We start from the raw sequence: 25,893 nt of genomic DNA, 5'->3' as shown, positions 1-25,893 counted from the left end.
CACAGTCAGGAAGCATATTAATGGCATCAGAAAGCACTAGAATCAGAATGAACAGATTCATTTATTTGTATTTGTTTTTATTACTTAACCGTTTATTTCAAGCAAGAAATAACGGGTGGATTCAAAGTATATTCATTCTCTTTTTCCAAACAATACTTTTGTATCTGGTGTAACAGACTTTTAGGATTAGTGACTGTTAGCGTGTGCTAGAAGTCGGTCTCAATCTGCTTCTCTACAGATGTATTCATAGCTTTAAAGTGCCGACTGATGAGTCGGCATGGAAAGGTATTAAGACAGCAGGCTTCAATTTTCACCTGATATCTTCTTAATGTTAAAATCACAATTTCAACCCCCAGTATCTGGTATGTGTGTATGAATACTTTAACTTTTCATCTATCTCTTCTTTCTATTTCTCTGTTTCCAAATGACCCTCTCTACTTCCAGTCTCCTAGATTTTGGAAAAAGGTAAGATTCTTTCACTTTTCAAACCTTTCTGAATTTAACATAAGTGGGTGTTGCTTTCTCTGGTTTCTTTACTTTAATCATAAACTAAAGTTGCAGATTTAGATCTATGGCATTCATTTAAATTGAGTTAATGAATTGAAATAATAACCAAGGGGCTCAACACAGTATATTTTCCTTACATGCACCTTTAAATAAGATTCTTGAATTGCTCAAAATTTCTAAGCTGGTGATGAGTAATTTTCTGTTACAGAACTGAATAATTTCCAGTGATCCATTTGCATTAATGTGCTCAATACAAATTCATTTTTATTTCTATAGTAGCAGCTTATTAACCGAGAGTAAATAAACAAAATAAAAAAATCATGATATTAAATGATTTTTTCTCTAGGGAGACATTTATATAAAGATCATGGTAAGAGTCTCAAGTATTAACAGTCAGTAAGTATTCTAGCACAGGAAAGAGTTCAGCACAGCGTTCTTCCAGACAGAGATGCTTCCATGTTCCTCTGTAACATGACACGCTGTGTGTTTTCTTATATTGTTCAAGTGAAAGGAAAAAAACGTTTGAAGCTATAGTGTAAATTGTAAGTAAATTATAGAATTGTACATAGTGTAAGTAAAATGGTTAAATGGTATGACATGTTATTGTAAAAATTATACACTTTTGTCAAATTGCTGGGGCATAACAAGAATAACATTGGGATGTGTTGTTAAAGGAGATACAGAGCAAGTTGTGGCCTAATGGTTAGAGAGTCTGACTTGTAATCCTAAGGTTGTGGGTTCGAGTCTCGGGCTGGGCACGACTGAGGTGCCCTTGAGCAAGGCACTGAACCCCCCAACTGCTCCCCGGGCACCGCAGCATAAATGGCTGCCCACTGCTCCGGGTGTGTGTTCATGGTGTGTGTGTGTTCATGGTGTGTGTGTTCACTTTGAATGGGTCAAATGAAGAGAACAAATTCTCAGTATGGGTCAACGTACTTAGCCATATGTCACTTTCAATTTCACTTTTCAGACACTTCCTGGATATGTTCCATGGACAAATTATTTTATTCCTTAGATGTCAAATAATAAAAATTCCCTAGGGTTTACTTTATGATAAATTAAAAAAGTGCTTAATGAATACTGTAGTAATTTTACAAACCACTATAATGGCTGATATGAAACTTCAGCAAGTTACAAGCAATGCCAAAAGTGGGACAGATGTAGAGAGATGGAGATCTTGTTAAAGCAGCCACACAGGACCCTCTCATTCCCCTGTCTCTCTCAGAAACATATTGGGCAAAGTCAACTGTCAAAACCTCCAATTACAGAATGTAGGGCCAGTGAAATAAAATTCTGTGCATACCTTTCTCCTTTTCTCAGATGAAATGAAGTATTAAGATATGCACTTTGCTGCATAGATGTTCCATAAAATATTTATCACATCGTTAAATTTGATGAGTCCAGGAGAGGAGATAGCTGTTAAGAAGATCATATTGTGTTCTTGTTAAAACACTGTTGAAAAATGGATGATGGTTTGAGATGATAGGGTTCATTATAAAAAAGGACCCTGAAGTTCTTGTGTCCCCAGTATGCTCTCATTACTCCGGCCCTCAGGATGTTGGTTTTAAGTGTTTATTTTCCTCCAAACCACAGTTGATGAAGTTGACATTATTGTTTTATTGGATCATATTGCGCCATAATCATGCATTTACAGTTTCGAAGCGGAGAAAGAATTAGCCATGTGTTAAACACATTAATATACAAAATACTAAAACTGAACCTGTGCGGACTTTGTGAAACATGTTGTTCCCATTCTCATGCAATTAATCAGTCTCAATAATTGTTTCCAGTTGTGCAATTGTTTTGTTTGTTTGTTTGTTTGTTTGTTTGTTTGTTTGTGTTCCTGTTAGTACTAATTTATTCAACTTTTAGCAACTAACAGATTTACTATAGGGGGACATTGTGGTTTGGTGGCTAGTACATTTCTTTTCCATATTCAGGGTTGAGGGTTCAATTCCTGCCTCCATGTGTTTTTTTTTGTTTTTTGTTTTTTTTTATCTCAAGGTAGTCTTGTTGATTGGCGTCACTAAATGATGCAGTGTGTAGGATTGTACTCTGTCCCCTGGGATAGGCTCCAGACTCAACATGTGGACTAAAGCTGAACTTTGTGTTGTTAAAGGTGGACACTATGGAAATGATGAGACACCCAGAGGAGACCACCAACATGAGAAGACAGACTGTAGCATCATACTTCCGTGTGCGTGTCCACATCAGTCATCATTTGGTCTCCCATATTGGTGTCTAAGAACTATAAGACTGAAAGAGAAATGAATTACACTGACATAATTTAATAATATCTTAAATTGAATTTATAATGATTACTTTGTAGTAATGGATTTCATATGGAATACTTTTGCTATTTGTTTCATAGACAATGTTTAATAGTCATTCCTACTGTGTAATGTATGTATGTGTTTGTTCTCTAGTATTCTCTGATGGATCTGCTGTCAAAAATGGTAATGGGAACGCCTCACTTTGTGCGCTGCATTAAACCCAATGATGATCGCCAGGCTCTGCGCTTCTGTCAAGAGCGTGTGATGGTGCAGCTACGGTACACAGGCATCCTGGAGACCGTCGACATCCGACGCCAGGGCTTCTCTCATCGCATCACCTTTGATGACTTTGTTAACAGGTAGGTCTCAGAGCCGCTGTAGCAGTCACTCAGGAGCTCTTGTACAACAAGCCCTATCACACAAAACATGGCTTGTTAATTAGGCAGAATAAGTGGGACAGATTCACTAACGTGTAGTTATTAATGGGAAAACTCTGTACTCCCTGAGCGAAGGATGAGAAGATTCAGAGGAACTAGCTACTAAATGAGGACAGAAAGGAAACGGATGTAAAGAAAAGAATTTCTGGTATCTTGTTTATTGGCAAGTCCAGCTGTGCATTTTCAGATAAATGTGTGCAGTTTGTTTTACTTACAGGACTTTACATGAATTTATTTAACTGAAATAGCTTTGTGACAGTCTGGAAAAACCAATTAGTTTTGTTTTCTGAAAAACAAACAAAAATGATGAAAAATTAGCTTTAGACCAAAATCTGCCAATCAAATGCCTGTGATATAATTTTCCACCTCTTTTTGACATTCTTCCTGCAAAAATAATGTTGGCTAAGGAGTCAGTTAAACGTATTCCATGTGAAATGCAATCAGTCTGCCTAAAGATGTCTAAAACCTTGTGTGATTTTTCTCACACATTTAATATCAGGCTTTGATCAAGTTGTATGATAGCTGTTTTGTAACAAAATGGATATAAGCCTAATTAATTCAGTGTGTAATCAGATACCGGCTTTCAAATTGCCTGTGATGCTCCTGTGTCCTCACATCACCATCAGAACAGAGAAGAGCACTTACACAATGTGTACAGATCACAGCACACAAAGCTTAAAAATTAATAAAAACTATTTTAGTCTGAACTGACTGACTGACTGATTTGATGAGTAGTTCTCCACCAATGGAATAAATGAATGAAAGAGATCAGATATGTGAAGAGATGATGAGTCTTGTGTTTCTTGAGGACTTCATTGGCTCGGTTCATCTACAGAGATGCCTAGATAGTTTATAAATACTATAACTCTTCTTCTTGTCTGACTTTTTTTTTAATCATGTATTTTTATACTGTATAAATTTAATACATTTGAATAAACTCCTGCTGAGGTCAGATACACTCCTTTGCGGTTACATGGCCCACACCAAAACACTCAGGAAGAGCTTTTATCCACAGTCCATTATGATCCTGAACTCCCAATAACCAGACTCTTTATTTTGCACATGCCACTTTAGTGCAGCTGTACTTTAGACGGTCTGCAAACCTCCTATACCTACTTTTACTGTCTTATGCGCTAGGCTCATTGCACACCACTTCACCACTAGTGCTTTGCCCCTCCTCATACTGTTACTGCCTCATCGTGTTATTACTTTCCTTATTTATTACATTCCTTTGCATTTCTATATGTTTTACTTGGATGCTTCCTTATATCTATGCATGTCTAATTATGTATTTTATTACCTTTATTACTCTTTACTACTGCTTATATCCTGGTGTCAATCACTCTGCATTTCACTATGTACTGCATCCTGATTGATTGTGTATCTGACACATTTACTTGTACAATAGTTTGAATCTTTTGATGTTAATTCATTTGTTTATTTAAAAAAAACTTCACTATATCAGTTGTTATTAATTTATCAATTTTCTAATTTTTATAATACATTATACTTAAATGTATATTGTGTATTACAAGCCTTCGATTATGTCGAGTGCCTGCCAAGTCCCTGTGACTTGTATTTGAAATAAACTGTATTTAAATTGTATTTAAAATAAACTTCTGATTTGCCATATTATATAATTATTTTTTTTATAAATATGAATCGATCATTCCTCAGCCATCTGATTAGAGATTTCAACAGAGCTGTGGTATCAATGCCTTTAATTACCATAGATGGACTACTTTTGAAGAATGCTGAATTAAAAAAACTTTTAATAGGCTGTGGAACACATTCTTTACTTTCCCTCCTAATTTCTTCTTTCACTTTTTTTTCCTCTGCAGAAAATGGAAATTTACATGTAGGTCATCTACATTAGCATCTCGCACAGTTTAGCTCTCCTCCAAAAGGGACACAACAAACTCCAGGCGTGCCTCCTCTTTCTTGTTATCTTTCAGATCAGAGGACTGTCCTGGTTATTTAGTTTTTCCCAGGACTCACTGTGTCTTTCATGACGTCTCTGCTATGCTTTGTGACCATTACATTCATGTTTAGTGGATTTCATAATTCTGCATCCAAGGCAGTGGTGGACCAGTGCCCCGATATGTAGCTCCACTAAAAACTAGCTTAAATTTGTATGACATTTTCCAAAGCTTTCTCTGAAGTAAAGGAAATGTCCTCTTTGTATCCATCATCAAAGAGATTACAGGTATCAACTTGAATTAATATGAAAGGCAGTGGGAACTGGTGTATCAAAGAGATATTTTCTCCTGGAAACACAATAGTTGTTATCTTCCTCTGCAAAGCAGATGAACACCCAGTATCAACCTGGCCCTTCATGAGCCTTGATGTGTGTGAACAATGATCCTGATGTCCTTCTGCTCTAACTGCTGCTTTCAAGTGCGTAACAACAGTGAGCACTGTGGATACAGCAAACGAGGGTTAAAGTGGTTCAGATTTCGGGCTTACTAGTTGAACCATTTTCCTATAAGCTGCAGACAGTGAATATATATACTATATGATAGTCCAGACCTGAATGTATACTTGAAATATTTTATATTTCATGCAGAGAATGTTTTTATCCTTCAAGCCATCTTTTATATTGAACCTGGAATAACACAAGTCACTTTGCAAAATGATTTGTTTTCCATGTAACTGCAAATAATATGAAATTGAAATTTAAAATTATGTACAAACAACTAAAAACCATTTGGTCAAAATCCAAACCATTTACATTTATTGCATTTGACAAACACCCTTATCCAGAGCAACTATTTTTATAATGCCCAACAATGGCAGCTTGGTGGTGAAAGGATACAAACTTCCGATCAGTAGTCCAACACCTTAACCACTGAGCTTCCACGTCCCCTTATTTGAACAGATAATTTGCTACTAAAACTTTTGTATAGTACAGAAATATCTTTTTGAGATGAGAGTAATGAGCTGAAATAAAATTACTGGTCTTTTAGAAATAAAAGGTGATGTTGAATGGTCTGCATGGGATGCACTCGCCTCATCTTTTTCTGATCTTCAGTTGTCCAGTTTCTATGAACTTAGATTACTGATCTTGTCTAAGAAGTTTAAACCTAGTGTGTATATTTTTCTGGGCCAATGCTGAACCTATGTGTGTTCCTGTCTCTGTAAATCTGACTACTCTGTGTATATTTATGTGTATATTTATATAATTATGTTCATTAATTCTTATGACATGATTAATAATATTTTCTCTTCGCCTCAGATACTACTACCTGGCATTCCGGGCACATCAGATGCCAGAGAGCAGTAAGGAAAATGCGGTCATTATTTTACAGAAAGCCAAGCTGGACAACTGGGTTCTGGGCAGGACTAAGGTAGTCATCATTCACTATTACACCCTAGACTAAATCAGCTGGGCAACAGCGTGATGAAATACCTGTTCTACACAACATAGAGCTGTTTTCCCAGCCCATCCATTGCATACAAAACAAACTCGGCTCTTTGATTCTCTTGCTCCTTCTTTCATTCTCAGCCTCTTTCATTTTCTCACTCTTTCTCTCTGAAGAGTTAAATCCCTAAGCAGAGAGGGGTTGTTATCTATGACTCTAATTGACCAGATGGTTGGCATCTGCAGCTTTGGAAAAAAGAAAAAACAAGAAGTTCAAAGAGTGCTATTCCCCTATAAGCCCCTTGATTGCAAACATTGTGTGTGTTTTTTGAGAGGTGAAGGTACCCTCTGCGCATGAATGTGTATTTTATGTGCATTCATTTGTGCATTCATTTGTGTGTGTGTGTGTGTGTGTGTGTGTGTGTGTGTGTGTGTGTGTGTGTGTGTGTGTGTCTGTGTGAGACAGGTGTTTCTGAAGTACTACCACGTGGAGCAACTGAATTTGTTGTTAAGAGAGGTGATGGCTCGGGTGGTGGTTATCCAGGCCTACACTAAAGGCTGGCTGGGGGCAAGAAGATACCGCCGGGAGAAAGAGAAACGCAATCACGGGGCAATCATCATCCAGTCAGGTACAGCACTGCTACAGAAGCATCACGGGAGCCCTGGATTTCTACTGTCTTCTTAGATTAACAGATCCAACTGAGAAAGTGCTTTCAAGTTTTTCACCTGCGATTAGTGATCAGTCAGATTGTGTACAATTGGTTGTGCATTTTTCTTACATTGCATCATATCAGAGTTATTCAAATAACTTTTTTCCAGTTACAAAAATTTCCTTTCTTTCAATGGTCTAAATGATAAGAGTAATTGATAGATCCTATTGGTTATGTGCTTTGTTTGGTGTTAATGTATCACACTATTGCTTTTTTCTAGCCCTGCTGAGCCTGAACACATGAGGCATCAGTTTCAAATTTCATGCAAGGAGAATAAACACATACTTCTCAGTTTATTCATCTTTAATTGTTCTGTTTTCAATTCTAGTTTAAAGAGCCGTGTTGTCGGTTCTCTAATCAGACCAAATAGGGTGAATAAAATGAAATATCTGTGAAGCTCTTTGGTAAATTCTTACCTTTCTGACCAAATGTCACTCACCTTATAGCTTCCTTCAATAATTTATCTAAAACCATCCAATTGGTTGCAGCAGAGGATCTGATACAGAAGCCTGATTTTTCCTGTTTTGTCACTGAGCTACTGCTAAATATTTCACATGGTGATTGTGTTACATTACTTATTTTAATGCTAATTTAAATTTTAAATTTTAATTTTCTGCTTAAATACTTTTCTAGATCCAACTGCATCATGGTCTGCTACATGACAACTTATTCTGTTCAATGAAACCAGAGACATATAATCAGTGATTCCACATTTCGTCATTTGTTTTTTATTACTAAGTGACCAGATCCTGAACAAATTGAACACAATGTGAACAAATTCTGTTGCAAACTTTGCCATGGTACATTTAACGTTGAAATTAGTGAAAGAATCATTTTTTTTTATCGAAAAAGATTTAACATTGCATATTTGTTTTTCTATATTTACCAAATCCTGGTAAAAAAAACTTTTTGTTTGCTAATTATTCTAATTGTAGAATAAACAAGTGCACAATATGGAGGTGCTTGAAAGAGTTGAAACTGTTCTGTACTGAGGAATAATCAGGTTAATATTCCTCTTAGCCAATGTGCAAACATTCCATAAACATTCAGCTCTAGTTATTGCTGCACTGGGATCGTCCCAGTTACTGACTGCAAACATACTTTTGCCACTCGCAGATACGTAATACTGGATGATTTTCCTCAATAAATAAATTACCCACTGTATTTGTTTTGTTTTTGTTTTTTTGTTATCTTCTTTAGTTTATGACTGCTTATTCCCTCATTCTTTACTCATATAATGTACACGGATATTCAGTTCCAGTGTGGATAGTCTTGCTGTACCATATTGTCTGGTGGAAAAGTTCCCTAACTGTCTGTTTTTCTTTCTTTTGCTCTCTCTGTAGCATGGAGGGGTTATTTAGTCCGTCAACATGTGAAGCAGATTAAGCAGGATCGGGAGAATGCAGCAGTGCAGATTCAGTCAGGTAATGATCTCAGCTCTGAGCAACCACAGCTACACCACAGAGCTCTCCTCCTTGTTCTTAGATAAATTGTGGGTGGATTGTGCATCTATTCATACTTTTCTTTAAAAAAAAAAAATTCTCCAACTAGGCTATTTTCTGAAAGTCCCCTTATTTTCAACAAATAAAACCCATGGAGATAATGAATTAATAATGATACAGAGGGAAAAAGTTTGAGAGTTTGGGCCTCAGCATTTGGTCCCCATGTTTCAGTGGAGTGGTGCATGTTGAGATCCTTTCTTTTCTTTCATCTCTTTCCCAGTGTAGGCAGTGGAGGAGAGGAGAAGGGGAAAGTGGGGAGGAGGTGGTGGTTTATCCCCTTCTGTTTCCTTGCCACTTCCTCTCTCAAATTCCCGGCCTATTACAGCCCTCTCACATACCAGAAACAAGATGCCTTTTTATACTGTCAACCTTTTCATCTGAAATGTAAATGAATTCTTACTCACTGTGGCCTGGCAGAGATCAAAGCGGGCATATTAACCTTCTTGGGGTGCCCCCTCCCTCACTCCACTACTCCTTTGAGGACATGTGGAGGGAGGGAGAGGGCGGGAGCAGGGTACTGGGGGAGGCAGGCAAGAGGGAGGGACAGGGAGGAGAGATGCCATTGTTCTGCTTTCCTCTCTTCAAGTGCTACTCACCTCCTTCTTGGCACAGTGGCTGTTCTCGTTCTCTCTCTCTCTCTCTCTCTCTCTCTCTCTCTCTCTCTCTCTCTCTCTCTCTCTCTCTCTCTCTCTCTCTCTCTCTCTCTCTCTCTCTCTTTCTCCCATCATTTCATTTGCCCAACATTAAAGCCCATTTAAACAGACCAGATGAACTTATCTGTTACAAAAAAAAGAAAAGCCAGCTGACATGGTATAGTTAATGTGGTCCCTCATTGTGCGTGAGGGCATGCTGATGTATGTTTATGTTGTTTCTTCTTAGGGGGGTTGGGAGTTTTTAAAGTCAAGCTCTTCAATCCCCTGCTATACCACTCTGGCATGTTCACATGAGTTGGGCTGCTCTAGCATGTTTAGCAAAGACCTTAGAGATGAATGAGAACACTATATACTCAAAGCACATAAATTAATCACAGCCCTGGTATGTGCAACTGCATGTTCTCTTACTTTATTTCCCTCACACTTTGTATGTGTGTGTCTGAATTTAAAACTCTTAATACCAAGCGTGTTGGCTCAGTTACTCATCACTGGACTTTACTCAGCTTAAAATGGAGCACACTCAAATTTAATTGCTGAACCCCATTTAAACCAGAATATATGAATGTTTCTGCATTTTAGTCCAACTGCTTCTCTTTCATGTGTGTTCAGTTTCGGGTTGTTTCTCTCCTCAGTTAATTTGTAATTCATAAAGTAATTATGTACTAAACTAATCACTGATATTTGATTTGATCATCCATGCATGCTTTGGGTGTGGGTTTTTAATGCCAAGGAGAATTTCCAAGTAAAAGCCAGTTTGTTTGTTTGTTTGGATGAGTTATCGATACTTGAATTTGTATTTCATAAAATTGCTTTTATGAAACAAAGTAGGCAGCAAAATGAAGAACTCATTATGTTTCAATGACACGTGTTGAAATTTGTCACAGCTTACAGAGGACACAGAATCAGAAAAGAGTGCAAACAAAGCCACCAGCAATCTTCATCTGATTCCCGATCAACCGGGTACGTATGTGTGTTTCTACTGGACATCCCTGTGTGAAGTATTTTCTCCTTCCTGTAGAGTTCACATCTTCTATCAGTGTTTGTGGACACCTGCATGTCTTTTGTTATAAAAACTTGTGTGTGTGTGTGTGTGTGTGTGTGTGTGTGTGTGTGTGTGTGTGTGTGTGTGTGTGTGTGTGTGTGTGTGTGTGTGTGTGTGTGTGTGTGTGTGTGTGTGCTCCCACTGTTTTACTAGCTGATAGTTAGGTCAGCGTCTATGGTGATTCTCACCGGAGTTCCTCTCATTGTTTACATTTTCACTCTCTCTTGCTCTCTGTAAAACCCAAACACACTCAGTAACATTTCATTTCCTTTTCTAATTACAGCTAACAATAATATTCCAACAGAAAACTACAATTAATTCCACATCAGAAACTGTCATGTAAATTACCACAATAAATACCACAGAATAAAAATACCACAATAAATTAGAATTACAGTAAAGAGGCATATTACTGTTCATAATATGTTTTATTAGACAGTTAATCTTTATCTTCTAATGACAGATGCACATAATCATCTTAATAGAACTCAGGATACAAGCAGCTGAATCAAGGTACAGACATTAGAACGATATAATACAGGAGAACTATTGCTTAGTCATTGATAATGTGAAAGCTACAGCTTTGACAGATCAACAACCTATAAAATAAAATCTAAATCTGTGGATCACAAGTGACAGGATTTACTGAGTGTGCCAGAAGTCTCCATACTGTACATAGGGGAAACCTTTGACAAAAGAAAAATGTTTTTGAAATCATTCTCACAGCTTTATCAGGAAGCTGCCACAAAGTTGTAATGGACTTTAATAGGAAACATGACAAATGATATAGACAATGTTTTGTACATTAAGTTTACTTTTTTTTATTTATTTATTTTTAAAGAGTGTTCATTTCCACTATGTATAGAGACTATCGGGACACCATCTGCTTCTTTCATCTATCATAACTCTTCTTCAAATGGACCTTATTTTTAGAAATCATATTCAATCTGGTTACATGTTTATCCTTGTAAGTTTTAAAGTAATTATTTGGATTCATATTCACAATGACATTAAATCGTTAAATATATTCGGTTTTGCACTCAGTCTCTCTCTCTCTCTCTCTCTCTCTCTCTCTCTCTCTCTCTCTCTCTCTCTCTCTCTCTCTCTCTCTCTCACTCCGTGTGTGTGCGTGCATGAATTCATGTGTGTGTGTTTTTTCTGCAGGGATTTGAGTGCGCTTGTTTACATCCTAAATCTCAGTGGTGAAACTTTACTATTCTGTTTAATCATTTCTGGAGAGGATCCATATAGATTTATTTTGACATCAGCTGCCCATTTTCTTTTTAGATGATTCATTAGCTAGCTTACATGCTTATTTGTTAGTTAATTTTGTGCTCTAGATCTCAGCTTTAGCGTTTTATTTTTCATCTTTATTTTTTGTCTAAATAATGTCATACACAGTGTCTCCTCCAAAGTATAGGAACAGCAAAGTCTTGTTTTTCAGCAGATTAGGTGATATTTACATGGCTCCTCAGTACGTTTAAGGTCTGGTGATTAACTTGGCCATTCTACAAGCTTCCTCTTTCCCCTGATGAACTACTTGAATGTGTTTTGGGACGTTGTCTTGCTGCATGATGAAGCTCCTCACAGTGAGCAATTCTCTGTAAATTGACAGACAGACAGTTTCTGTATGCTTCTGAATACATTCTGCTGCCAAAATCATGAGTTACATCATCAATAAAGATGAGTGATCCTGTTCCAGAAGCAGTCATACAATCTGAAGCCATGACACTACCCTCTACTGACCTTCTGATTCTTAGTTCTGAGGAATGGTTTGCATTTTGTAGCCTCTACTCTGCTCTCACTTTTTTCTTCAAGCAATTTTTTGTTATATCTTCACTTTTGCCCTGTGCAGGTTATTGGTGACGTCACTGATTGGTGATGTGTTTTTCGTCACAGGTCTACTGGTACTCAAGTGCTGGTGTTTTACTTTTCCTGACATGTTTGATGCCTGGTTGTTAGTATACCTGTGGTATCTCTTTTTTTAAGTTGTTGTATTGGCTATGCCCAGTGCAGTGACTCTGACTGATTTTTCCTCTTTTCTCTGCTTCAAAATTATTTGCTTTCCTTCCATAAACAGCACTCTGAACTTTGTCGAGGTTTATACTATTCAATAACAAATGCAGTTTTCACAGGTAAATCCCATGGCTCAGGCCGAAAGTAGACATTCAGAGCTATCAGGTTGTTTTTTTTTAACAATCAACTAACCCAACACACCTAGGCAAGAAAGGAAAAACTCCTGTCAATCACATGTTCAAATATTTTTGATTACTTTTGACTTTAAAAAAAAATGGGTGGGTTCTAACAAAAGGTTTTAATTTGTTTAACACCTTTAAGCAAAGTGAAAGCTTTAATCCTGACCCATAATCTCATATTTATTATTTGATCTCAAAACACAAATGTTTGTAGTGAACTGTTCGATACTTTAGAAAGGAACTGTGGGCTACTATCTCAATCTGTTTCACCATTTTATTTTCTCCTCAGGGAAGGTACATCTCAAAGAAGAGGCTCTGACTGCCATATCCATAAAGACAAGGTCTGAAATGAATACTGTACTATTGTAATGCACTTTATGTCCAGGGTATTGCTTTGCGTTCAGCACTCACCAATCTGCATATAAGCACAAAGCTTGTAAGACTGATGTCCTTTTTGAGTTGTGAGAGACAGACCGAGACAAAAAAAGAAAGTTCGCTCATTCTTGACTCCCATCTAAGCACAGAGGCAGAGTGAAAGAGTGGGAGAGGAAGGGAGGTACAGGGAAGGAGTGAATCAAAAGGCTGGAAATCCGTGCTGGAGAGTAAATGCTAGCTTCTCCCTGAGGTGATTTGTCTTTGCGCTTCTCTCTCTACAGATGTTAGGGCCCTTTTTTTAGTAAAGACCTCAGGTTCTTTGCTAGCACTTTGATATCCTGCTCGAATTCAATATGTGAAATAGAGGAGCCACTCTGTGACTTGGAGCACATTGCTGGCTTTGAAGTCTGATCCAATTTTTGCTGCTCACCATTTGATGTTGAAAGGATGAGATGAAGAAAACGTACAGTTTTTGCCAGTAACTCTGCTGAGCATATGTAAGATTAAAAAAGCAAAATCCTTTGGAGGATGTACTTAGAAATGTTAAGGAGATTAATACTTTCCTATAGCTCTTTTATTCAAAGATAAAAATTAAATATGTGAGGAAGTCTGCCCTCGTTATTTCCAGCATTACAATTAAGCCACTGAGACAGAAAGCATAATCGCCCAAGGAGAGAACGCACACATATTAAAAAAAGAAATCCGGAGTCTGTACATTAGCAATTACCGTTGCAAACACACTCCTAATAGGTGCTAGTAAATATCTCTTCCAGAACTCAAACCTTTTAATTTTGTACTTAATTCATTGTGTTTCTTGTTGCATTTTCTTACTTTTTGACATGGTGTGGGTTGTTTGTGTATATTTCTATCTCTATTTTTAAGGTCGTCTCTGTCAGTGGTGACAGACAGAGTGAAGTTGACTGTAAAGGAAAAAGCACAGCTGAAGTGTCTGTACTGAAGACTACTGGTGAGAAAGACAGCACAACACATCACAAAAAAGTTCAGGTCTTCCACACAAACACTAAAAAGTATGAGACACAAGCAATACTCAGACAGGATACCTGTAGATTTATATAAACGTTCAGGCCTTTTCACACAGGTGCTTCTATGTGGAAATTCAACAGCAAATGAGAAAAGAGTAGAAATCAGAAAGTTTGACTCAGGAAACCTGACCAGGATAAGACTAAGTGTCATACTAGCAAGTGACTAATCACTTTTAGTCTGTTCTTGTGGGTGTATAGTAACCAGCAATGTCTTTCATTAATTCTGGTGTACTGAATATGAATCCAGTGCCAAGACTAATGTGTAAGAACTGGTGCGTCCTGCACAGAGCCCTGAACCCCATGGAACACTGACTGCACCCCAGACCTTGTCTGCTATGAGTGCTGACCTCACTAATGCTCTTATAGCTGAATAGCCTGAATAGCTAAAGCCTGAGAGCCAGCACCAAAACCTTCCCATTTCACAGAAGAGTGAAAATTAATATAACAGCAAAAGTGGGACTAGGTCTGGAAACTGATTTAGAAAGAATAACCGAGTGTGTTGGTTGGGTGTTCACAAACTTGTGTCCAAGTAGTATAGATTCTAATGCTGCCGAGCTAAACACAAATTAAACAATGGCAGTACTCAGTGATCAGGCAGTACTACACTGACTGTACTAGCTCATATACTCATCACTAACAATCTATGCTACCTCCTTCTAAGCTTTATTATCTGTCAATAAATAGGGGGTCATATGTGACAGGATAAGTTGAAACCAGTAGGTTTCACTTTCATTTTTTGTGTAGGTTGTGATTGGAGAACTGAAGAAACGCTGTAGGAGTGGTCAGGAGAATGCTTTGAGCCAATCATTTGAATTTGTCACTTTACCATCAATGCTCATGCTTTGTCTCATTCATGCTTGCACCAATGGGTTAAAGGTATGCTGACTATTGTAGTGGAAATGCTGTAGGCACACAGATAGAACAATAATAGGTTAACACCATCACAGAGAAAGAATCTTTGACTCCTGAAATTGGATTACTGTAAGAAAATGTTCTGTCTGTTTTTAAATTTTTTTACTGTCTCTGTTTCCTGTCCTTATGCATTACTTCTTGATAATAAACACAAGTGTATCCTCTAAGTGTAGGGTGCAGTTAATAGTCTGGGTCAGGCCACTGCAGAGAGCTGTGTCTCTTTCACCCCAAAGTGATCAACATAGCTGTATTGACACTGACACACACACGCAAGCACGTGCACACACACACACACACACACACACTCATTTGCTGAACATATGTTTGGTTTTTGTTTGGCCCTGAGCTATGAATCCCATTAATGTGAGCTTCCTGGGAGGTGTGTGTGCGCACACAAGTAGGGTGGAGTGAAGGGACCAGTGTCACATAGTGATGGTTGCCAGGGGAGATAGGGGTCCATCATTAGTATGATTAGTATGTGAAGGAAGAGAGGGGGTGGGATTGAGATTAGCAATGTGCTGGGGATTATGGGATTATCTATGATAATGTAGCACAGCGACGGCACTGCAGTGGGTGCGGGATTACTGTCAGCTCTCCCCGGCACGCCTCTCTGAGATACCGGCTAATTCTGTAGGAGACAGAGCAGTTGACCACGTTCATTCCTGTCGCTCTCACGCTTGTGTGACATTTTCTCCAGATCTCCTATCTCTCCTGTGTGCTCTTCTTTTACCTTTGTCACTTACTATGACAATTGTCCTAATTACATGCTAAAATATGTGATAATGGTGTGGATATTTTGAAGTAATTTAATATAGTAATGGACTCATTGCAGGCAGGAAATTTGGCCTCTGGTCCCTCAGCTATGATTAAAGAGCTGGATTCTGTGGATGAAGATATCCCATCACGACTAGCTTGTTTAATACTCTACAACCATCACATTATGAATATGTAACACATTCTGTTGCTGAGAGAGAGAGAGAGGGAGAGATCAGAATTTGCAGCTCTTACACACACATACTGGATCTTACAAAATTACATATGCTTTAAGTCAGGTTCAGAAACAGAAACACTGTCCCAATGTTTTATTAGATTTGTAAGCAACTTATTTTAGGAATTTAGGTTACACTACTACAGGAGTAACAAGGACTGACTTGAGTTCCTTTTGGATCTTGGACCAGAGTAGGTACTTTTCTATAAATAAGAAGCTGTTATGGTGGCATGTGACATAATGAGCATTGTTAATTGATCAAACATGAGTGTCAAAGAATAAGCACTTTATCAACGTGTATTTTGTAAACAAACAACCACTAATTGAATTTTATATCAGTTGCAGCACTTTTGGCCTCCATATAGCACTCTACTTAAAGCAATACCAACAAGGTACTGTACTGGTCTCATTCTCAGCAGTTGAAGATAAATACATACCAGGGGCTTTGTATTTGTTGTTCAGAATACTTCCATTTAGTTTCTGAAAAAAGGTTTTTCAAACTAGCTTTTGTTCTAGAACCATGTAGTTCTTCAAGGGTTCCACAGACTTTCAGGTAATGCAAAAAAGCACTAGAAATTTTGGCACCAGAAAGCATTATCCAGGCTTTTCCCATGTCATCCAGTTATAAAATACTCCAATAGTCATCTGCTAATATTTAGCACCTGCTGAAAAGGTTTATCAGATCTCCAGCACAGACAAAGCATTAATATATTTATACATTATATATAAATATATATATATATATATATATATATATATATATATATATATATATATATATATACATACACACACATTGTTGATAATATTGCTATTATCTGAAAGAGAGGCTTGCAGCTGGGGTCCAGATGATGGTATTCAAACGGAACTACACGAATTCAGGAGAAATTATTATTATTAGTAGTAATAGTAGTAAATTGTAATAATAATAATAATAATAATAATAATAATAATAATAATAATAATAATAATAATAATAATAAATCATTCATTCATTCATTCATTCATTCATTTTCTACCGCTTATCTGAACTGGTCACGGGGAGCCTGTGCCTATCTCGGGCTCTTCGGGCATCAAGGCAGGATACACCCTGGACCCATCGCAGGGATAATAAATAATATAAATTAAAATAATAATAATAATAATTATTATTATTATTATTATTATTATTATTATTATTATTATTATTATTATTATATATAATAATTATTTAAACAGTATGTGAGGAATTAACTATACTCCATAAAATATGGATTTAATGCTGGTGTACATGTGAACCTTAATGGGCACAGTCAACACTGTCAGCAGTAAAACCATTCCAGTCATTCAATTTGGTAGAAATTAATTAGAAGCTCATAATCCAGTTTATTTGCTTTGCATTTTGACCAAATCTTGTTCATGTATTTGGACATTTGGGAATAAGATGCACCCAAGTTTTTTCCCAAATAGATAAGCCCAAACTGATGGGAGAACACACAGAGGTAGCCTGGTTAGAAAAAACACAGCGTTTCCTGGGCTTTCGTCTGGTTTGAAGTCTCTCTTAGAATAACACACAGTCAAGAAGCTTGCATACATTTTGCTTGCATTGGATAACACTCTGTGTGTGTGTGTGTGTGTGTGTGTGTGTGTGTGTGTGTGTGTGTGTGTGTGTGTGTGTGTGTGTGTGTGTGTGTGTGTGTGTGTGTGTGTGTGTGTGTGCGCGTGCGCGTGCGCGTGTGTGTGTTTGTGTGTGTGTGCGTGTGCACATATGTATGTATGTTATGGCTGGGCAGCCTTTGATGGAAATAGATCAGAGTGTGTCGTTTTGTGTGTGTGCATGACAGAAGCTTTGAGGAGTCCAGGGAGCATGCCGAGCCAGATATTGAGAGCTCAGTTCTTTTCCTGCTTCTCACTCTGCTGTTGTTGCCCCTGGGGATATACACAAGCACATGTACATGTACACAAATACTCTATCATTCTCACTCACACACCTTATTGTCAAAATATCTCATTGACCTCACAAAATTATTATTGCATTAGTTTATGGCTAGAAACCCAGGACCACTTTTCCCTGTGGTGGATAGGAATTAAGTATCTCCACATCTTGTAGCTCCACCCAGCTGTATGCAAAGTGAAAGAACTTTCTCAGCAACTTTAGACAAATGTGTACCTCTCCTATGTTTGCAGGAACCTATTTAGGCAGTCACTAAGCCTAGAGTTAAATTCAGAAGGGATCAGGATACATGATTATTACACCTTAATAGAGATGTCCAAACACATGCATTTTTTAATTATTTGGTCACAATCAAAATCAACCATCGACCCTGCCATAAAATACAATTCATGACTGTTCCACTAAAAATCTTCAAAATGATTCATGCTAAAAATAGCACATCAATTATCTTATCATATCAACCCTCTCCAGCAGTGAAACCCAATACTTATTTATCCATCACCTCAATATCCATGTGCTCAGTGTCTAGCTAGCAAGATTTCAGACAGAAACAATAAAATGCATGATCCCAAGTAATGAATCTTGTTTAGCCTCATAGCAACTGGTAGCTAGTAAAATGTGATTCAACAAACTAAGGGACATGTTAATTTGATGTCTGGGTGCAGGATCTGCAAAGAGGGCTCTGTTGACCTTTAATTAATACCGCTGTAGTTCAATCTATGTGCAAAAGAGAATTACACTGCAAGTGTGTTAAGTTAACCATTCTAGAAATAAGTGTTTGGAATTTAAAAATATTTCAGATGAGGTTCAAACCGCAAATCCATCCACCATATCTACATGTCTGATTGTAGGCTTGTTTTTGTGGACTAGGGACTAGTGCTGTACTGAAATACAATGACTGGGCAAATTCTAACTTTACTGAATTACCTAACATCTAACTCAGTGTGTTAAAAATCTGTTTATGAGCCAGAAAGCAATTACTAAACCTTTGTTTTGTATCATAGTCTGTGCTGCACAACTGGACTCAACTTTTATATTATGTTCTTTTTGTGACAGAAGTTTGGCCGTGAAAGATGTGAAACATGAAATGCATGCATATTTAATGTAAGTTACTTACCATCCTACATTAAATCTGATTTTCATGCAACAAAGAAACTCAATAAGGAACACCAATAATTCAAGCTCAGGATCTTCGCATATTTGCAGTGTTCCTGTAACTTTGCCCTGTTCTGGCATGATTAGTGTTGTGTTAGTGTCTCATACCTCCAGGAACCTTGGGTTGTGAAATCTGGTCACTGTCTGTGTAGTGTTTGTCATGTTTGTGTGGGTTTTCTTCGGATTCGTTGGTTTTCTCCACCACCACCCCAACAACACCCCCCACCCCAAACACACACACACACACACACACACACACACACACACACACACACACACACACCAGTAGATGCAAGGTCTATGCTTGGCCTTCAGTGATGGCCTTCAGGTCTACAATGAAGTTGACCAGGTCTAACTAAAGGGATTCCTAAAAGAAATTAATTGTCCATTACAAAGTTTGCATAACAGTCGCTGTTATTGCGATATGATAGAAACACAAATCAAAAGCTCATCCTTCAACTTCTCCATCATACAGTAAGCGATTTCATTCCTCAAAAGGTTTGCTTGAATCTCTGTGGCAATGGATGTATTTGAACCGAGTATGGACTCAACTCATAAAGGATCCTGCTGGATTAGCAAGGTTCCTGCAGAGAGGGCTTTTTCTTCTGAGAATTTAATACACTCGTGTACACACACTCACACATGCATGCATGTCGCTCTTCCCGAGTGTCACTCTGGTTTGCAGTTGTCATGTCTGCCTGCTGGGAACATAAACACAGACTTGATCAGCTCACTGTCACTGCCTATAAACCACCTGAACTCCCCTCCACATCCTACCTTTTCTCTAATCCTATATATTAATACCTTATTAAGGCTGTAGCCTGTAAGACATGTGAATACTCCCACACAGACAAACCCTGAGCACTGACAAAGATATGATCAGAGCCCTCACTCTCCTTCAGCACTCTTTCTCTGTAGTAAACAGGATCAGGCTTTATGGGTTATGAAAGCTGAGCTTCTTATATTAACATGCTTTTTGAAGATTATGCTAGTGGTAAACATGCATGTCAAGAGTGAGACGATGATAAGAGTGACATGGGCAATTAAAGTGAAGAGAAGGAGACAGAGAGGAAACAAACCTGCTCCTCTCAAGTGTGCACTGAGAAAGCTGATAAGAAAATAAATACTTGCTAAAAATTATTTTTAAAAATGAATAAATAAAAAGATTTATAGATATTGTATATGCTACCTGTCATTTGCATAAAGATGGGTAACAAAATTACATTGTCAAATCAAATACTTTTGAGTGATGTGATGCCTTGTGATATTCTAGTGAAGTAACACAAAACGGAAAAGGAATATAAAGACTGTGCTTGTGTAAGTGATCTGTGTTTCTATTCTCTGCTATGGATTGTGCTGATATAAATCAGTCCATATAATCATTTCTACTCAACAGACTTTATTGTTCATGCATCAGTTATCAGTCTCGATTTTTTTTTTAATACCTCTACAGCATTCAACACATGTAATAATATCTTGCTATCTATTCTCACCAGATTTGGAATAACGTCTGGTCATGGCAATGATTTCTTTTATAAATAGGAGAGAGTTTGTATTATAGCTGACATAATGATTACATCTGTTCCATGGAGAATCTCTGTTGGTGTTCCTCAAAGCTCAGTGCTCCTCTCTTCCTGCCTGTTTATGGTGATCTTTACATTTCTTGCACAGTTGTGCTAGTGGAATATTACAATTATACAAATTGTTTCATTACACAAATCAGTCAAAAATTTGTTAAAGTTTATAAAACACCAAGTCTTTTTCTCACCGTACCGTCTGGTACGTGGGGCAAGTCGTGGCCTAATGGTTAGAGAGTCTGACTCGTAATCCTAAGCCGGCCATGACTGAGGTGCCCTTGTGCAGGGCACCGCAGCATAAATGGCTGCCCACTGCTCCGGGTGTGTGTTCATGGTGTGTGTGTGTTCACTGCTGTGTGTATGCACTTTGGATGGGTTAAATGCAGAGAACGAATTCTGAGTATGGGTCACCGTACTTAGCCGTATGTCACTTCACTGAGTGTCTAATGTAGCCTCAGATTCCAGTTCTTGATTGATAGGAGTGGAAGCTGATGTGATCTTCTGCTGTTGTAGCCCACCTGCCTTAAGGATTGATGTGTTGTGTTTTTTGCTATGCTTTTATGTTCACTATGGTTATAATGAGTGTACATTTGAGTAACTTGTCATAGCTTCCCAGTTAGCTCGAACCACTTAGGCTATTTTCTGTTTGACTTCTCAATCACATGCTGTTTGTGTCCATAACGTTCTGCTCACTAACCTCACAATAGTGATGGAGCTAAACTAATGTCTATAACAGCCAGTCAAATATTGTTGTGGCTTGAATTTTCCAGATAAGGTTTCTTTTTTAATATTTTTTGGGGTGCCTAGTGTCACTTTATTCCTAGAGATCGCAAACCCATCGGACTGAAAGAAAGCAACATACATATAAAACAAACATGAGTTGACTAAATAAACTGTGAACATTCCCACATAGTATTTTCCGCAATTTTGTGATCCCTAATTCTGGCATTGTTTTACTTGAAATCAATGAGGTGTATATGTATATAAAATAGATGCATTAGCTGGTTTTGTTTTGCTACGATGCATGCAGTTTCTTTGTAGCACCCTCTATCATTTTTAGGACACATCTGGAGCTCATTCTGTCAGCCTTCTGACAGCTGATACACCCATTTTGTGTTCTACAGGCATAACTCCCTCCCTCTCTCTTCGTCTATCCGTCACTTTCTTTCCCTCTCTCAAACTGCCTCTTTCTGCAACGTTCTTGCTCTCCAGTGTACCTGTCTTTATCAACTTTCTCAAATTACCTAATACCCAGTGTATTGGTATTAAACCTGCTCTTTAAACTAGACTATTCATCGGACAGGCACGCAACAGGAGATCTCAGACCGCTTGTGGGAATATGGCAGAAAAGTTGGCTGTAACTTTTTAATCCTCTTAATGTCAGTATGATTAGTTAACCAGATTTTTTTTTACTACAGCTCAGACTATCTCAGAAAAGTTAACATTTAAAATATGAGTAATTATTCTGTACTGTCATTGTTGACGTTCTAGTTTTATTAATGCCTTTGAGCTGGGTTTTCTTGAATATTGCAACCAAGCTCATTTTATCATGTCCCCTTTTATGTTAAATGACAGGGTGTAAAGATTGGATGGGACAATCATGGAAACAGCTTTTCAGGTGTAGGCAACTAGTTGATTACTGGAGCTGATTTTCTGTATGATTAGGCAGTAAGTAGAGCAGCACTTAATTTGTTTAATGTATACATTTTTTTAAAAATATCTAGCATATTATATATTTATTCTCAGGTGATTGGACGCACAGTCGTGTTGATTATGCACTTTGGATGCTTTCCCAGCAATTATAGTATTTTTTAATGGTTTCCAGTTCTTCTTAATTTTGTACTCCTTTGTCTCCTCTCATTTAGTAGAGGTTATTTGTCCTCTCTTCCTCTCTCTCTCTCTCTCTCTCTCTCTCTCTCTCTCTCTCTCTCTCTCTCTCTCTCTCTCTCTCTCTCTCTCTTTGATTTGTGAGCATGTTTGTCCACATTACAAATCAACCCACAACATAATCTGGTGAACTCACTATTTTGATCTAAATGCTAATAAACTATATGGCCAAAACTACTGTATGTGGACATCTCATCATTACATACATGGGCCTTACCCACATTGTTGCCACAACATTGGACGACCACAATTTTCTGCATGCCAGACCTTCACTACCAACATTTAGCAATGCTCTTTTGGTTGAAATCCCCACACTTACGTTCTGATTTCATTTCAAGTCCCACAGTTTGGAATGGGATGTTCAACAAGCACAATGCACTGTGATTATCAGATGTCCAAGTAATTTTGACAATATAGTGTATGGTTGTCTTTATTTATTTGTTTGTTTGTTTGTTTGTTTGTTTGTTTTTCACTGAGACAAGTGCAAGAATAAAAACTGCTTACATGTAATTAAACATTCCAAAGAGACAGTATGTCCCTATTTATTCACAACGTAGCCCTTAATTCCATTTGTTACATTGCATAATCATCTCGGTTGATATTTTACTATTAGGTAGGTGGACACTTTGGCTGGAATAGACTTTTTGGAATAGGAATCTTTGTAGAACATACATGGAGTTGAATTAACAGGGATTTTTTTTTTATCCTTCCCCTTTCTCCCTGTGCTTTTCACTCTCCTCTTTGAGCAGTAGAAGTTTAAAATAAGCACATCATGGTCAAATCAGCATGTGGCTCCTGCCTAAAATTGCTCTTTTAGCACATGCATGGCTCTGGTCTCTTCAGGGGTAATTAAAGTCCTGTGGGAATTCCCTGTGGGAATGTTCCTACCCTCAGTAAAACACATGGGAATTAGTTTGAGTGTGTGTCAATCGAGGCCATAAATCACTAGGAAAGCAGGCAAAAACTTTAGCCGTCACCAGTTTCACATTATTTGGGGTATGTTCTCTAAAAAGAACAGGGTGTGCGTGCTTGTGTGCGTGTGTGTGCGTGCTTGTGTGTGTGTGTGTGCGTGCTTGTGTGTGTGTGTGTGCGTGTGTGTGTGTGTGTGTGTGTGTCCTCCACAGAGTCTGGTTATGTTTGTGGTGGTGGGGTGTGTGCCACAGAGAACAAGTTTCTGGTCTGGTCTGCACATGCTTCATTTAGAGATCAAAGCCATGTGCTGATGAGTTATCCTTATAGACCATGATGCCTTTTCATGCTTCAGCTTTAGCATCTGAGTAAATAAAAGCCCAGCAGTCGAACCTAGCCCACAATGTATCAGGTGATCACAACATGTGATAACAGGACAGAATCAATAGCCATTCCTTGTTTACCTTTTCAACTTGCTTTAAGTATGTGATTGTAAGTATCTGACATTCCAAGGGATGTAAGAGGTTGCATTTAAGAGATGTTTTGAGATCCATGTCATAAAATTAGGTTTGGATTAGGGAAGCTTCATCTTTAAAAATAATTTAAGTAATTTAATTAAGTTAATTATCAATGTTTAATTATATATATTTTCTTTCTTTCTGTTTTTCAAGATTGATTAATAGTGTATTAATAAATCATTGTTGGGGATCTGTACTGCCCTCAGTCAATTAACACACGCACACACGCTCTAACACACATGCTATGGCCTATTTAGGGCCTCTGAGTATTCAGTCCTAGTGAAATAATAAATACAATTTTCTGTCTTGTTAAATTGTAGACTATTTTTAGACCATATATAGTCTTTAGCAATGTGTGTTTTAAAACTGTTAGACATTTTACTGCTGAACTTCTCCAACCAGCTCTTTTTATGATCCTGTACATATTTACTTATAATTATTTTTTGTGTCATCTTCATTCTGATCATTTTTTTACATTGTGACTTGAAGCTGTGTGGGTTTTTTTTTTGTTTGTTTGTTTGTTTGTTTGTGTGGATTTTTATTTATTTATTTATTTATTTATTTATTTATTTATTATTTTACAAATTACAACTTACAAAAAAGGTTTTTATTGTATTTACATTTTTTTTAACTACTTATAATTGTTTTAAGTAACTGACCCACTTCTAATCCTACAACCCACAACTAATCATCAGATTACAACACTAGCCACTAGCCGTGTGTGTGTGTGTGTGTGTGTGTGTGTGTGTGTGTGTGTGTGTGTGTGTGTGTGTGAGTGTGTGAGAGAGAGAGAGTCTAACTCTGCACATCAACTAAAGTGAATCACTAAGCACATGTCTTTCCTCCCCCATCCCTCCCTCCTGCTCCTCCTCTTTTCCCATTCAGACATTCAGTCTTTCTGCCCTCCAGCCAGCGATGTCCTTTTTTAACATCCACTTGTCCTCTAACTGTAGTACACAATACAGACATACATCTATGTTGAAATGTGTCATCGTAACCAAGATGTCTTCTCCAGTTGTTTCCTCAGCACTTATTCTTGGTTCTACGATCGCTGATTAATCGATCTAGATGTAGGTAATCATATACAGTGCAGTACCCTGCTTAGCAAAGTGCCATCTTTTCTTGTGTTTGTCTTTCAATGACAACAAATAAACCTCTACGATATGCTAGAAAGATCTAGAGAGGAACAAGGCTGTGCTGTCTATCACCTAATAGCTTGTCTAGTCATCCATTTAAATAAAAAAAAAAGTTTGAAAAACAGACAGGAAAAAATAGCCTTATTTCTAAAAGGCTTCAAGACGAATGTTGATTATTAATCCGTGAAATGTTTCGAGAAGCCAGGTAGAAAAACCAGGCAGTGAAGTTAGTTTGATGATCTGTGTTTTAAGGAGAATTTACAGTTCCATTGTTTCCTGTAAAGTGTGTGAAGTATTGGTCGTCATCGATCTTTGCTGTGGGAATGTATTCAGTCATGTATTCAGTCTTGTCTTGGGTGTAATATGAGAGGGAGTCTAAAGTTTTCAAATCCTAAAACACCCTTCTTATATTTACTGCTTTTCATTTTATGTTGTAAGTCTACAACTAAGTGATTATTAATTAATTAGTGATACTCTCTCCCTTTTTTAAACTGTTGACCTTGAATTTGAAGGAAAATATAACTTATGGATAAAAAAAACTTTCTAGACAGCACCACTGAAAAAGTTTGTGTTTCTATGTAATTCACTGCCTACATTACATGCAGGACACCTATGAAGTGAGGCACTTCAATGAAAATGAATCCATACAGTAATAAAATCCATACTGAGGGAAATTACACTGAAAAAGTCTCCCAGCTTTGAAGTATACACAGGATTGAGACGTGACAATGTGTTTTCAAAGTTAACCGTCTGTCAGGTTGCAGTGTAACTACAAGTTAT

The 25,893-nt window shown here is 37.6% G+C and overlaps 1 protein-coding gene across 1 annotated transcript in view; it reads left to right on the top strand.

Annotated features, from left to right (window-relative positions):
* The window catches only part of myo3b (myosin IIIB), a 76,829-nt gene that overhangs the window by 39,960 nt on the left and 10,976 nt on the right, over positions 1 to 25,893 (top strand). Inside the window, exons 24-32 of the mRNA XM_047814581.1 lie at positions 445 to 465; positions 2,627 to 2,704; positions 2,934 to 3,139; positions 6,453 to 6,564; positions 7,045 to 7,207; positions 8,632 to 8,712; positions 10,328 to 10,403; positions 12,970 to 13,021; positions 13,938 to 14,022. Of these exons, the coding sequence (XP_047670537.1) occupies positions 445 to 465; positions 2,627 to 2,704; positions 2,934 to 3,139; positions 6,453 to 6,564; positions 7,045 to 7,207; positions 8,632 to 8,712; positions 10,328 to 10,403; positions 12,970 to 13,021; positions 13,938 to 14,022 (874 nt within the window). The remainder of the gene's footprint in view (positions 1 to 444; positions 466 to 2,626; positions 2,705 to 2,933; positions 3,140 to 6,452; positions 6,565 to 7,044; positions 7,208 to 8,631; positions 8,713 to 10,327; positions 10,404 to 12,969; positions 13,022 to 13,937; positions 14,023 to 25,893) is intronic.

This window comes from Tachysurus fulvidraco, chromosome 6, assembly GCF_022655615.1.
Source record: "Tachysurus fulvidraco isolate hzauxx_2018 chromosome 6, HZAU_PFXX_2.0, whole genome shotgun sequence".
Taxonomy (NCBI): domain Eukaryota; kingdom Metazoa; phylum Chordata; class Actinopteri; order Siluriformes; family Bagridae; genus Tachysurus; species Tachysurus fulvidraco.
The sequence above is the reverse complement of the archived record's forward strand: the minus strand, read 5'-3'. Positions and strand labels throughout refer to the sequence as shown.